The 14713-nt window shown below is 49.4% G+C and overlaps 2 protein-coding genes across 11 annotated transcripts in view; both read right to left on the bottom strand.

Moving 5' to 3' along the window:
* LOC122390513 (vacuolar protein sorting-associated protein 52 homolog) lies at nt 1-8268 on the bottom strand. Of its 9 annotated transcripts, XM_043383540.1 has the most exons (14): nt 8077-8151; nt 7666-7731; nt 5867-5985; nt 5359-5451; nt 4780-4955; nt 4367-4464; nt 3931-4084; nt 3653-3785; nt 3042-3383; nt 2646-2800; nt 2314-2401; nt 1789-1992; nt 1190-1367; nt 1-518 (listed from the first exon to the last, which is right to left on the bottom strand). In XM_043383540.1, the coding sequence occupies exons 3-14, from the start codon at nt 5963-5965 to the stop codon at nt 253-255; spliced, it is 1986 nt and encodes a 661-aa protein (XP_043239475.1). In that variant the 5' UTR covers nt 5966-5985; nt 7666-7731; nt 8077-8151; the 3' UTR covers nt 1-252. The 9 variants fall into 9 exon arrangements, with proteins under 9 accessions (XP_043239475.1, XP_043239472.1, XP_043239479.1 ...); XM_043383537.1 differs by lacking the exons at nt 7666-7731; nt 8077-8151 and adding an exon at nt 8244-8268; XM_043383544.1 differs by lacking the exon at nt 7666-7731 and having other exon boundaries at nt 8077-8260.
* Nucleotides 8269-8833: 565 nt separating this feature from the next.
* The window catches only part of LOC122390512 (oxidation resistance protein 1-like), a 47519-nt gene continuing 41639 nt past the window's right edge, over nt 8834-14713 (bottom strand). For both annotated transcript variants that reach the window (XM_043383535.1, XM_043383536.1), the window contains exons 13-16: nt 14143-14293; nt 12144-12265; nt 10018-10187; nt 8834-9717 (exon numbers count right to left, since the gene is read on the bottom strand). In XM_043383535.1, the coding sequence (XP_043239470.1) occupies nt 9582-9717; nt 10018-10187; nt 12144-12265; nt 14143-14293 (579 nt within the window). In that variant the 3' untranslated portion in view covers nt 8834-9581. The remainder of the gene's footprint in view (nt 9718-10017; nt 10188-12143; nt 12266-14142; nt 14294-14713) is intronic.

The following is a 14713-nucleotide window of genomic DNA, read 5'->3' as shown; positions in this document are numbered from 1 at the left end:
CCCGCCTGTGTAATATATTACAGGAATGTTTCAGATGCGTATCACTAACAGGACACAAATATAGCTCTTATCACAATGCATCGACACAATAAATATAACCAGCATTACACTTGACTCATATATAATATAGGCGGAACACTCACATTGCACGAGCACACACCCCGATCCAACCACCCGCCCGTTCATGTCACCGTCTCAGCAGACCTCTCTCACACACACGACAAGCCCAGGTCCCCGAGCCGCGGCCTCCGGCTAGAAGTTGGGCTTGTACTTCTTCACCTCCACCATGATGTGGTGGATGTTGATGGCCTCACCGCGCGCCGGCAGGCTCTTCAGCACCTGCAGTCCGAGGATCTTGGTGAACCGGTTGTAGTAGAGGATGAGCTGCTTCAGGGCGTCCTGAAGGATGTTGGTGCCGTTGCGGAAGTTTGTGAACGACCGCATGATCTCGTTGTTGATCTCCTCGAGGGACTTTTTCCAGCCGGCGGAGAAGGACCGGACCAGCTCGGTGATGCGGCCTGCGGCAGGGGGGGGGGACACAGTACGGTCACTGACTTGCTAGCGGTGGTATTATCGTCAGGGACAGGAGGCAACGCGGGTCATTGACATGGTGGTGGGTATCCGTCGTAGCGGTACCGCTTGGTCATTCAAGCCGCCTGGTAATCTTCAAGCCGTGCGGTACAGCATAAAATCAGGCGTACACTAGTAGTGACACCTATCGGCTGAAACTGAAAACGGAAGTGCGTCACTAGCGGCATCTACAGCTTCGTAATCAGTCGGACGGCATTGATTTCTTGAAGATCGTATTAGCTCAAGACAAGTAGACAAAAAATTGTCAGTATAGACAATAAAATAATATTCAGGCTTCAGCAATCAGCATAGGTCAAAAAGGCTACACTCAGAACGCGTGGAATGCGCAATCAGCAGCTCGGGGTCCGGCATGTGAGATTGGTAAGCACAGGGCACACTTTATAAAGCATTGAGGGCTTGACGCTGCTTCGGCAGCATAAGATCAGCAGATGCGATGCAGTTATCCCCAACCACTAGAATGAAACTTGGAAGCCGAGGACATTGCTAACGAATAACTTTTCTTTAAATATCCATGACACAGCCCAGCTGAAATGCGCATCAGTCTACAACTCTCGCTCACCACTCCATCTCTCTTGCCCCCCCCCCCCCATCTACTCACGCTCCTCCCTCTTCAGCGCCTCCGCGTCTCCGCGCTCCACCATGGCCTCGGCGTCCCTGACGAACTGCATCAGGCCGCCAAAGTGGGGCGACAGCGTCTCCTCGACGTACTCGGCCGTGCGCACGGCCAGTAGCTCACGAAACGTCTCCGATTCCTTACTGTTGTCCTTGGTGCGCTCCTGACGGACGGACGGACGGACGGACGGGAGGGGTGGGTCAGGGCGAGGGCGAGGGTGGGGAGAGGTAATAGTGCGGGATGCACGAGAAGTGATAAGGGACGGGGTGGCGTGCTAGAGACTAGGGAGGCCGTAGGTGATTGGGTGCTAACGATACACACAGTACACACTACAGGCCTCCACTAACGAAGATAATTCATGGTAGGTAGAGCGTTTGATTTCTGATAAAGCGTTCGTATCGATGGAAATCCAGCTACTTTTCATCACAGTGAAAGTTGACGTAAACACTTGCTAAATAAATTTCAACGCTGATCTCCCGCCCTCATCTGTCGTTGGCAATCATCGGCAACTTTACAACCAACTCAACAGCACATCACTTTACTCCCTAGAACATGGTCATGATAGCTCCAGCCCCTGACTGTACCATGATGACGCCGAGCATCATGTCGTAGTTGTTGATGAGGAAGATGAGCTGCTCCTTCCTGCGTCGGAACTCTGCCGCCAGCCGCAACACCAGGCTCTCCATCTCTGCCTGCAGCTGCGCCAGCAGCCGGTGCACCCGCTCCGAGGGGAACGACTCGTTGATGCCCACCAGCGCCGCCGAGAACTCCGCGTACCGACGCGTGATCTGTAAGGAGAGACTCGAGGAGGTTAAAAACGTCGTACGTCGGTGTTTTAATCGCTTCAAACCGGTTGCCAAATACTGTCATCGAGCATTTAACGGTTCCCGACACCCACAGTATCTGACAGCATATTTCTGACGGTCTAACGATGAATACCACGCAGTGAGCCTAGCGTGTCCCGAAACAGCACTCGGCTGGCGGCAAATCCCAGTGCGAGTCCCGAACAGTGTTCTTCGAGCAGGGGTGAACCATGCGACAGGGGCACTCGCCATGAGTTACACTGGCAGGACAGCTCACGAAGAGTTCAAAACGGCATTGTAACTCACATAGTGAGGCCGGACGTCGATGGTTCCGATCTTGGACGGGTCACACTGGCGCACACTGGCTATGTTCAGTTCCATGATGTGACAAAACCTGACCGAGATAGGCGACAGTTACTATTAGTGAGACTTTCACGAACAAATCGGACAGGTGGTCACAGGCATAGCTTAATGATAACATGTGGGGATAGGGTATTTTATGTAATAGAAGATTGCAAATTGCGACCAAACAAAATCAACTTCAAGGCCTGACTTAAATACAAAGCCTAGCAAACCGAAGACCATGATACATTTATCGGAACGCAAGGTACTCTGTATCAGATTGCTAGCTCCCTTACTTTGGCCAGAGCATGTTGAGCAGCATGTCCCAGTACTTGTCGAGCGCCGGCACGGCCCGTTTGTGACACATGAGCTGGTAGCGTAGCACCAGGTGAATGCACAGGAACAGCGCGATACTGTCGTGGCACTCGGTCACCGTCGCGTCCACCGATTTCTGCCGGAAAACACGGCACGAATTACTGTTGAATACTGTATACGTTTGACGTAGCTGGAATTAATCTATTTCCAACGTGTAATTATCGTTTTTTTAACATTCATAGTGTCTAGGAACTCCAAAAATAAATGACGTTGCACAACATTTAAATATGCTTCAATGAAAACAAATTTTTACCGGCCAGACTGCCACATGAACACATTCTTCATTAGATCCACCCCAAATCGCCCTGAGCTCTTACCGCGCAGCTGTGTAGAGTCTTCCCCATCACGGAGGCGAACAGATCCTGCGCCGCGTTACCGTGCACCATGAAAAACTCTGTGAGGAAGAGGTACTCGCGGCAGGCGTTGTCCACCAGCGCGTACTGTATGCTGCGGAACAGGCTTTCGAGCGGATAGTGGGCGTCTGCCTTGTGCGCGGCGTGCGGAACCAGCACGGCCGCCTCCAGGGCGTTCAGCACCTCGCCGCGCGAGCCCACAGAGAACACTGTGGACCGGTTACGGAGGGAGGGTTTGCCGAACAGCGAGCGGCTGGCCGCCTCGTCCGCTGCCAGCAGGTCGTCCTTGGTCGGGCCCTCCTCGAACTGGCGAATAAAATGAAAACACTTCAGCGTGCGCAGTCGCCACAGTAGCACGACGAAAAAGGTAGGGGAGGTATAAACGCTCTGCGAAGAAGAGTGGTAAATATACTGCTTTTTGAGGGCATGACTTTGACATGTGACACGATGCTTGGGCCTTCATCTATATTTGAATAATTGTATCAAAAAGATAATTATCGACTGGAAGTAATCATTCAAGTATACCCAATGCCAATAATATATTGAAAAACATTCACAATCGCAAATGCATCTACCTGCAGTTTCATGAGCCGTGTGGAGTAGGACTTGAAGTAGCTGAAGTACACCTTGCTCATGGTCTCGATGTAGTCGTCTCGGATCTCCCGCGCCACTTCCCGCTCGTTGGCCACCAGAAACTTGTAGAAGAACCTGCAGAAAATGAACGTGTAGGAGGTGTGCGTACTGCGAATAAGGAGTGGAATTAGGTAGGTAGAATCCATTACTTTGTATTGACAACGCCAGTAAAAATGAAAACCAAGAAAAAAGTTCGCATTTACGGCTTCGCCGTACATACTTGTGCTTTAGCATGGCGTTTTGCGGAACCTGGAAGTTGGTCATCGGTTTCCTGAACTGCTGCACTTTCTGTAGGAGGTACTCGCGGATTTTGGCGATGGCTTTGATCTTCAGCTTCTCCAGAACACCACTGACGTCGTGGCACGACTTCGCCTCTGGGAAACACAAAGTGGAAGTGAGTTGTCAAGGAAGCCTCCAATTAATACGCAGAATGCACCACTAATGTAACTGGTAATATCCAAATTGTAGTGGCTATTAGTTATAAGTAAAGTTACCAAAAAGTGTCGCGTAGTGAAACTCACAATTGAACGAACACCTGATGTTTACTGGGAAATCACTTACGGAAAAAATCCCAAAACACACACCATAGTTGATGGGCTATGAATTTAAGTTGTGGATACCACATATGTACATCCCTACCATGACCCTTGACTGACCTCTGAAGCTCTGCTCTTTGACAAAGCTCAGTTTGTGATCGAGAGTGAAAAGCTGCTCCAGAAACTCCCTCTCAGTGACAGGGGTCTCCAGTATGTGCCTGGAACAACATAAGCAGACTAAAACACACCGATCGATCGCAGTATCTCATTTCACAAGTTCATATTATAATAGCAAGGTTCTCGGACTCGGTACGACAAAATCGTAAGAAATTTGACAAATGGTAGCATCTGTGTCGACACGATATACTATCTTACCATTCCTATTACCTTGCCCTACCGCCAACATTCAGATTTCGAACTGAAGCAGCCACGAGAACAGCAGCATATTCTATATCGTATTACCGACTCCGCGAAACCGAAAACCATTCCAAACCTCCCTACCTCCACGATGACGACACCACCCCCTCACTCACCGTATCATGGCCTCCGGCACGGTCATATCGTCGACGAACTGGCTGAGCTGGCCGCGCACCGCCTGCCGGTTCTTGAGGCGCAGGTTCATGTCGACCGACTGCTGCTGCAGGTGAACGATCTCCGAGCTGATGCTGCCCAGATCTGACTGGAAGGTCTGCAGCATCGACTCCATACGCTGGCGACGGACGGTAAGAATTCAGTGAGGGTGGGAGCATGACTGGGTTAGACAGACAAAATGAAACGGAATTATTACCTGCATTGCTATTGCCTGAAAAACTTCATTAATACAAAAATATGCTGGACATGTTGAAGTTATAAAGCCAATGATGGAATAAATTACAGGTCACACTGCACACCTCTCTCTCGGCCTGCTCATCACTGCTAACGGCCGTGGCAGCCGACACGACGTTGGGCGGCCATGGGCAGGACCACATTCATTTATCCTGTTATGTTACCAGGTGGTGTTGCCCCCAGTTAAACATCAGCTTTTGCACCACCTAGACTGTATGCTCACTTCCATCCTATGTTTAGTAAACGTGTTTTGTTGTTTGTTATTGCTAGACTATTCGGTTACTCACATCCAGAATTTCATCACAAGCTGTGATCTGGCCATGAAGTTCAGTGATATTTCTGCTTTCTTTGATGTAGTCTTGAATAGATGCATTTTCCACCTAAAACAAAATAGGATTTTTGCTGTAAATATTGACCACACATTACAAGCATTATTTTCAATTATCTATGGGAGTTTAAGGGACGCTTTGAAAACAGAGACCCATAACAATAATTCCATCAAGTTCATGACATGCATGATTTATGTTGGGTTAGCTTCTGGAGCCCAATCACATCATAAACTTATTTACTGTTACAAATAAGATAGTCTTTGGCTCAACATAGCAATAATACACAAATATTTCAAAGTGAATCAAAACATCTTTTAAATAGGGACCACTTTGAGCAATCTACATTCACTGACATATCCAATTACTGAGCCAAGGTCCAATTGTCTGATTGTCTTTATTTCAGCTACAAAAGTGTTGGTTTTTAGCATCTAGAAAATCATTTTCATTTATTTCTCATTCTCATCACCTGTCTCAGTTTTTGCTCCACTTCAGTAGAGTACTGACGTAGGTCGATGCCACTTTCTAAGGCTTCCTTTAATGCAGCATTGTTGATCTCATCCTCCATCTTGCTAACTAGTCTTTGGTCTGCAAAATAATGTAAGCATAGTAACATATCTTAGTGACAATAAATAGATACCTTCTTTTTAGGAACTTGTCTATTAAGAATTACAATCAATCAATGACATAACTCAGTAGGCGGAACTATGGTCATGAGTACCCAAATATAGGAACGTTCCCATTTTTGGGAACGGAGTTCCCAAATATGGGAACGGGCGTTCCCATTTATGAGAACGGAAGGCAATTTTTCGGCCGTTCTCCCACTAAAACTCAAAAGTGCATCACGTCTCAAAAAAGTGCACGCTGATTTAAGTATCTACTAAATCTCCATAAAGTTATCTTTAATCTGACCGTGGAACAAGGAAATTGACCGTGGAATGATATTTTTAATGATTTTTTGAAAATGACAGAATGGTGGAAATATGGGTTATACGACATTGAGCATGCAATTTTAAGGAAAATGAAGCATTTTTTAGTTTGAGGTAAAGTATAATAATTTTCGCCTGGTTATGAACTTTCATACTATCGACACCAGATGCTGACAAATGCAAGCGAAGACGCGGACGGTCCCGAGGTAATATTGTTGACTTTTGTGTCGGGGCGGACGACCGCGTGGAACGTGAGTGAATTTACCGAGCTACTGTTGTAAACTCAGTTTAAGCGGTTGAAAATTATCCAGCTGTATTTTATCATCCCGGAAAGACATATTTTATTTGGATGCTAGCTGTTTAGAGTTGTTTTATAAGGAGCGTCATGAGCGTGGTTTTTGTCTTCCGTGTTTCTAAGCGTGATCGTTTTGGGGGAATTTCTCCTATATAGCTCGCTCTGTGTGGCTTATTTATAATTTTTATGCTGATTTTGATAATTCCTCGTGCCCATCCTACCAGGCCTTTTGCCACTTACACTCATCAAGAAAGGAAAAAACTAGATTTTCATTGGGACTAGGTGTTTTGAGGGTGTAACATATTCAGCGTTCCCATTTTTGGATACTTCCTTGTACTCGTCAACTATCGGTGATAAACAGACAGGTGCTTGACATGTCTCCACCCTCAGCGCGGACGGTGGATATAGGTATGGAAGACCTTGTTGAACATCGCTGAGCGTTGTGAATTACGTAATCCTGCAGAGAGGGGCGTGCCCGCTGCGAGATCGACGGGAATAAAAGCGCAGAAGACCGGGCGAAACATGCGACGGTCTTGCCGGAAAGGTCATCTGATGATTGTTGCGTTAACAATAATTTGCGGCGTTGGACGTGATGCTTGTTAATGAAAAGAGCCCCTGAAAGGCGTCGGTGAAATCGTTCCCAATTTTGGGTACGCCGTTCCCATAATAAGGAACGCTTGCAGCGCCAGTGTACGAGAGCGTTCCCAAATTTGGGCTCGCGGCCCGGATGATGGACTGCTTTAGAAATAGGGGAACGATTTGAAACTACGATGGGCCTTACAATATCAAACTCTTTCCCAACAATATTGAGACAAATATCAGGCGGTTCACGATCGTTTTATATTTTTTGGACGTCATTTAACGGTTCTTTTTCTTGTTTTAAATAATGCCTACATGGCGTTCCCATATTTGGGTTTATCGTTCCCAAACATGGGAACGAAAATGCGTTCCCGAAAATGGGTACGCTTGACCATAGTTCCGCCTACTGAACTAAACATCAACATTTTATCTAGGATGCCTTAAAATATCAGGAGGAAATTGCACCAGTTGTTTTTGCTGGGTTCGATTAAGAAGCTGTAGAAGCTGAAACACCAGCAAGCTGGCAGCCTGCTGAAAAAAGATATGAGCGAACAGCACTTATAAGCTCGGAACCTTCCATACAACCCATTAAAAAGCAGCTCCTACACTGACACAAGTGATAAGCAGATGTAGTATTAAGAAATAAAGTACATGTTTAGTATATGATAATAAAATGGCATTAAAGTTTATAAAAATGTATCTTATGTTTACATTTGAAATGTGGATAAATAACCATTTAACTTTAATCTGGGCTATCACTTATGTTTCAGCATTTCGATTTTAAGCCCATATCTTTTGATCTTTGCACAATGCACACAGATATCCTAGATTCACTTTTCGTTCGTCATACACTCGGTAAATGCAAAAACACCATACCGATCAGTGATCACCTGACCACCGAGCTCGATGCCGAAAATAGTAAATAATTTCAATCCAGACACAGAAAAGGAATAAGTGAATAGACAATAAGTGTTCGACTGTGAGGTAGGCGCTGAGAATGTTACTAATGTACGCGCTTCATTTCACAAGCAATATCAAATTACTAGGCAACTCGCAGCATAAACGCATAAATTAGCTGTTCAGGGCAAAAAAGAACAAAAGTATCGAAACGGTTATTTGCCTATTTGCGCCAGATAGAGAAACATGTTGCGCTGCTACAAGATGCTACCAAATGAAGTTTTCCTTTCTTTATGCTGCTGAGCTTCGCAAGCATCGCAAGGTTCGCAAGGACTTCGATTGAACTGCCAAAGGGCGAAAAATGAGCGTTATATTAGTTGTTTTGCTGCTTTGACAGTATTTCCCCAGTTAGTTGTTTCTACAGTATCAAAAATAACGAACAGCCAAGCAGTCATTTTTTCCCCTCATATCGCATAGCAGAGCAGATTCTGTCGTTTTTGGGAAAGGAACAAACTACTCGTTCCGTTTCAGTTCAAATTATACTTAGAAGTTAGAGCAAGCAATGGATGCCATAGGTATCTGGTCTGCGCTGTCTGTTAATTTGTCATTTCTTGGTGTGACATTGATAATACTATATAAGCATTAAATAAATACAAATGAACCTCGGCCCTCGGGACGGATCACGTGTTCGGGCCCGTTACCAACATACAATGAACAGGCTCCAGTAACAATCTCCTCAAACACTGTCCGTTTATTTACAATTGAACATATCTTAACCAGCAGCGTAGCATACAGTGCACATTCAGTAGTAAAAGACGGTGACGATGTGAAAGTACAGACATAAAACAACGGGAAATCGGACCGGCCGGCCCTGGCACACCAGAAGCACGAGCCGGCGGCGTTGGAATGACCAAACCATAGCTTGGTGGATACGGTCGAGATGGATACACACAAAGAGCTGGCGATTATTACACATTCGACGTAACGCAGCTGTGACGCGTGGTTTCTGGCCCTAAGGCGAAAGACTGCACCCTCCGTACATTGGGCGGGACAGATTATCGCCATACAAACACACGATACACAGGGGACTCACAGCCTGAAGAATTCCACACGTCACCACTGCTCACATTAAATTACACACGACAGCACACACTGACACATTGAAGAAAGGCTGCGGCGCAACTGTCTTTTCGTGTGACGGTCGGCTCACTAGGCCCAGTTCGCTTTGTGAAGTCACCCCAGCGACAAACGGCGTCACTTCTGGCGTGTGACGCCGACTCGCTTTTGACGCCGCCATCTTGACACAGTCTTCGAACACCAGTCTGCCACTCTCAGCGGCTTTGAAAAGACTGGAGCGCTCACTCGGGTTCCAGTGTCACTGGCTTGCCCATCCCTGCAGTGTCCTGCACTGCGCGGAGAGCAGGCTCCGTCCGCACGGGGGCGACAGGCCGCAGTGAAATGCTGATGTCTGTCGAAGAGGCGGCTCAGCCCAGCGCCCACAGCTCCACGGCGGTGATGAAGAACTCCTTTCCGACCGTGAGCGGGTCGTTGTTGTAGGTTTGACACGGCTCTGTGATGCCTCGCGCCAGGTCCTCGTCTACGTAGAGACCTGCGCGACCACTGCGGGCAGAACGATACACAGAGGTCAGTCAGGGGCATACTTGAGAGTCGAGAGGTCAGTCATAGAGAGCTCGATATAACACAGCTTTCTACAGATCCACGTCATACAGTCTTCCTACCCAAACTCTAATTACCGCGTATCCGAATTCCCCCTCCACTCAAACCACTGAACCTCAAAAACCTTTGAGACCGACCCACCAAACCACTAAACTTAAACCACTGAGGCACCTGCTAAACCACAGATCCCCAAACCACTGGGCAACCACAGTCTACCCTCCCCCGCTCTCATGCTTCACTCACTCTCCAGAGCCGAACTCGAGGCAGTCGGTCGATCCCCTGGCGAAGTACTGGTTCTCGCCGGACCAGCGGTACACGCGGAACTGGGGCCGCAGCGTGAACAGGAACGATTCGCCGGTGCCGTAGTAGTGTTTGCCGAACCGTATCGGATCGGTGCAGACCGCACCAAACACCTGAGGAAGACAACACAACAGTGTGTTAGTGCGCTGAGAATACAACAGTGTGATAGTCAGGGGCGGATCCAGGAATTTTCGGGAGGGGGGGCGGCAAGTTGAAATAGGGGCGACCTGGCAATCCGGGGGCGCCAAACCGTCGTCAAAATCGAGAGTTTAAAACCCACGCCGTGCGTTGTCACGTTCCCCTAAGTTTTTCGCAAATATCTATAAGACGGCTGTGCGCAGCGCCGCCGTTTTAAAGATATTTGCGCCCAACCTCTGCTTGGATCGCCCAATCCGTCATGGGGAGGCTCACTTTGCTGAAGTCGCCTCATTTCTTCTAAGAACGACCAATTTGCTGTAGGCGGCCCACTTATCTGGGACGCCCATTTTTTTGCTAGAAGTGCCTCTCTTCTTGATGCGTCCCGCTTCTACTGGGAGTGCACCTTTTCTGTTAGGGCACGCCTTTGCTGCTGGGGAGTCCCTTTTTCTACTGTGAATGGGGCGGCCCTTTCCTGTTCGGCGACCCCAAATTCTGCTGGGGGCGCCCCATTTCTGCCCAACTTTTGCTGGGGTGCCCCTCTCCTGCAGGGGCACTTATCTTTTGCTAGAGACGCCTCTTCTGGGGGCGCCCTTCCACTGCGGGGGACGTCTCTCTCCTGCCAGAGGCATCCCTTTTCTTCTTATGGGGCTCCTCTTTTTGCTTGGGCGCCCCTCTTCTGCTCGGAGCGGGGCACCACTCTCCTTTTACTGGGGCACAGCCCCTCTGCTGGGGTTGCCCTTCCGCTGCCTCAGGGGCGCCCCTCTTGTGCAGAATATACTCCTTTTCTTCTTGTAATGAGGCGCCCCTCTTCTACCGGGGGCGCCCATCTGCTGCTGGGGCGTCTGTCTTCTGCCGGATATTGTCAATGGGGCGCCCCTATCCTGCTTGGCGAGCCCAACCTCTGCTGAAGGCTCCCCATCTCTGATCAACTTTTGCTGTGGCGCCTCTCTTCTGCTGGGGCGCCCCTCTTCTGCTGAGGGCGCCCCTCTCCTGCAGGGGGCTCCTCTCTTCTGCTGGGGCGCCCCCCTTCGCTGGGGCGCCCGTCTCCTGCTGGAGGCTCCTTTCTCCTCCTGGGCCCCCTCCGCTGCCGGGGGCGCCCTTTTTCTGCCAGTGGCACCCATTTTCTATTATGGGGCTTCTCTTTTTCTTTGTTGGGGCGCCTATCTGCGGTTAGGGCGCCCCTCTTCTTCTTGGAATGGGGGCGCCTCTCTACTTTTGCTGGGGCGTCGCTCCTCTTCAGGGGGACACCTCTCCTGCCAGGAGTGCCCCTCTTGAACAGAAGGCATCTTTTAATTCTTGTAATAAGACGCCCCTCTTCTGCTGGGGGCGCCCATCTGCTTCTGGGGCGACTCTGATCTGCTGGGAATGGGCAATTGGGCGTCGCTCTCCTGCTTGGTGAGCCCAACTTCTGCTGGAGGCGCCCTATTTCTGCTCAACCTTTGCTGTGTCGCCTCTGTTTTGCTCGGGGCGCCCTCTCTGCCGCGGGCTATGGGCGCCTTTTTTTGGATGTCGGGGGGGGGGGGCGGCCGCCCCCGTCGCCCCCCCCCCCTGGATCCGCGCCTGGTGATAGTGGTGAGAATTATACAGCTGGGTGTTAGCGGTGAGACCGCGTGTCTAATTATGGTAGAAGTTTGGCAACTTGAGTTAGGCGAGCTGTACTAAAACGGGTTTCCCAAACAGCTGAATGGACTGTGGCGAAATCACAATCCTCGACTTTGAGCTGAACAGGGTTTAGCACGTGACCTAGATCACCCAGTTTTAACCAGATTAAAGCGCTTTAATGGAGACTACCCGTCTGAGCCGACGATCGGTCACATGATTCAAATCACATCACTGAAAAGCACTGCACTGTTCACACCGAAGCACATCGGCCGCCCATCCAGCCTGTGTCTCCACTACTGGCTGAGACAACTCCCCACAGACAAACTCACGCTGTCGGATGCATCCTTGACTACCATCAGCATGGGGCAGTCAAACTCGACGGCCTGCCGGTAGAGCGACTTCAGACTGAAGCCGTGCTCCGAGGCGCTATACACCAGCTGCCACGGGTGACCTGAAACAAACACAAACTCGGGGTTATACACACATCGAGAACAAGACGATACGTTAACCCGCGCCCTGCTGGGGGGGGGGGGTGTTTGAACACCCCCCCTTGTGGTTTTTCGCGAATATCTCAAAAACGGCGGCGCGGAGCGCCGCCGTTTTTGGTACACCTTATCATACATCAATTCTACACATGTTGTAAAAATTTCAGACCATGTTGTAAAAATTTCACTTGAAGTGACCTCACCTCATAAAAAGTTTCAATGTCAGTCATAGCTACACCGAGTGACCGATCGCTTTGAAACTTTCAGCGATTGCTAAGAGCAATAGCATGTACAAAATGTATATCTCAGAATTTTGATATCGATGACCTAAGGTCAGGTCAATTTTGCGACCTCCCCATTATAAGTCAATGGGAGAAAATTGAAATGCGCCTCTTTTGGACTAAAGACATTATAAACACTCCCAAACACTGAATTACAAGTGGTTTAGACACACTGAACATGAAAATGGTGTCCGTGACCCCTGTTTATGCCCTGAGGTCATCTTCGGTCACGAATGGTATCTAACAGTTTTTCGCAAATAACTTTTGATAGAGGCATGCTAGAGCGATGAAAACACCTTAGATGTGTTCAGCTCAACGATACGGATCGACTGATATACAACATTACCCTTTCCGGTCAGGTCATGACCTTGACCTGAGGTCAAATTTTCAAGTTGACCTTTCAAGGTCAAGTTATAGTTCATTCGATGCGTCTTGACGAGAGGAACACGATGCCGGTAAAAGTAAGCTCGTACAAGGCTTGGGTCAAAAGTTATTGCAGAAAAACTGTTTCCGAAAAAATCGGCTATTTTTACAGTTTTTGCCCCCTGCAGGCAAAACCGTTGACGTTAGGTCAAATCTGAGAGAATTACTCAGAAAGGGCGTTAATAGGGCTATCGAATGCGCTTTTCCGCGGCGCTGTAGCTCTATTGGTTCCCGAGTTATGTGTTGGCTTCTTGGAAATTGTCGACATTCGACCTGGAAATCGGCCAAATTTTGCCTTCGATGACCTCTGGTGACCTGACCTTTGAACTGACCAAAAAATTGACCGAAGTGATTTCCTCATTATTTTTGACGCTCTTTCGAACGCCGCCTTCCGCGTATCGCTACGTGGCCCAGGAGCCGAGTTAGAAGGGGGGGGGGTGTTCAAACACCCCCCCAGCAGGGCGTGGAAATCCAGGACCCCCAGCCGGGCGCGGGTTAACGGTGCAGCTATGTTGTAGTGGGTGCAGCGTCAGGGCTAGTTGAAGATGATTGGCAGCGGCCCACGGTGACGTCAAGGATCATTGCGCCCTGCAAGGTCGATCGCTGCTGTTACAGCGTAATTGGATGAGCTCACTTAATACGTGACAGCTAATAGTGACCTTGGTTCGGTCATGAACCTCGCTCATTTAAAAATTAAACCGCACTTCCTTAATTAAAAATGCAAAGACAGTAGCTATCACATAGTCATGCTTGTCATCAGACAATGCATTGGCGAACGGCCAATGTGACAGGCGATAGTCGTACGACAAGGACGTCTCGGATTTTTGCTACCTGTCCGGTTCCTGAAAACGGTGACGTTTCTTTTATCAACTGCCTGTGGTCTGACGCATCGCAAGGCCAGCTAGCCATGCCATTCACTTCCATTGTACGCTGCCGTTTTAGAGTCCGCTCAATTTCGGGCCAGTGTGTCCGAATCACTAAGGTCAACCGGCCTCCTCAGTGCTCTGGTTTACTCTCGGTCTAGATTTAGCGTGGGACACACTACATGTGTGAATAATAACTAACAAGCATATCTTTCGCTCCTCCATCTTTGCCACTCCTTTCTCTCCCGCTCCCGTTCCATTCCCTTCCGTCCTCACCTTCCACTCGGGCGGGCAGGTGTCGCTGCAGGCACAGTCTTGCCTCGTCCGTCAGCAGCTCCGTGTTACCGACCAGCTCCGGAAGGAAGGCCGCGTCCAGAGGGGAGGGTGGCGCCGCCGGCTGGGCGGGTCCGTCAGCCGCCTCTCCAGCCTGTCAGCGAAACATGATGTTAATGACAGAAGGCATAAAGACAGACTGCTGTAATGAGATGACGGCGTAATGACAGACTGCTGAGCGCGGGGGAAGGAGCTGTCAGGTGCAGGAAGGCGCTCGGCAGTCCTGCTGAGCGCGGGGGAAGGAGCTGTCAGGTGCCGCGCGGCTCTCGGCAGTCCGCCCCTGCCGCTGACTCATCGGCCGGCATCGGCGCATTGATATGAGGCTGGGGCGGCGACGGAACGCAAAAACACGCACCCTGCACGCACCGAGGCTGCAACGCAATCCTATGCCAGGCAGCGCCAGGCGACGTAAGCACGTGAGCACGCGTGCATGCACGCCCGACGAGAGGCGGCCCTGAAGAACGCTGATGGTCGGAAGCGACGGTGTGCATATCGATGATGGTTTCCCATTCCA

Source organism: Amphibalanus amphitrite, unplaced genomic scaffold (assembly GCF_019059575.1).
Source record: "Amphibalanus amphitrite isolate SeventyFive unplaced genomic scaffold, NRLGWU_Aamphi_draft 000398F_arrow, whole genome shotgun sequence".
In the NCBI taxonomy this organism is placed as follows: domain Eukaryota; kingdom Metazoa; phylum Arthropoda; class Thecostraca; order Balanomorpha; family Balanidae; genus Amphibalanus; species Amphibalanus amphitrite.
Note: the sequence above shows the minus strand (reverse complement) of the source record. Positions and strands in the feature narration are given on the sequence as shown.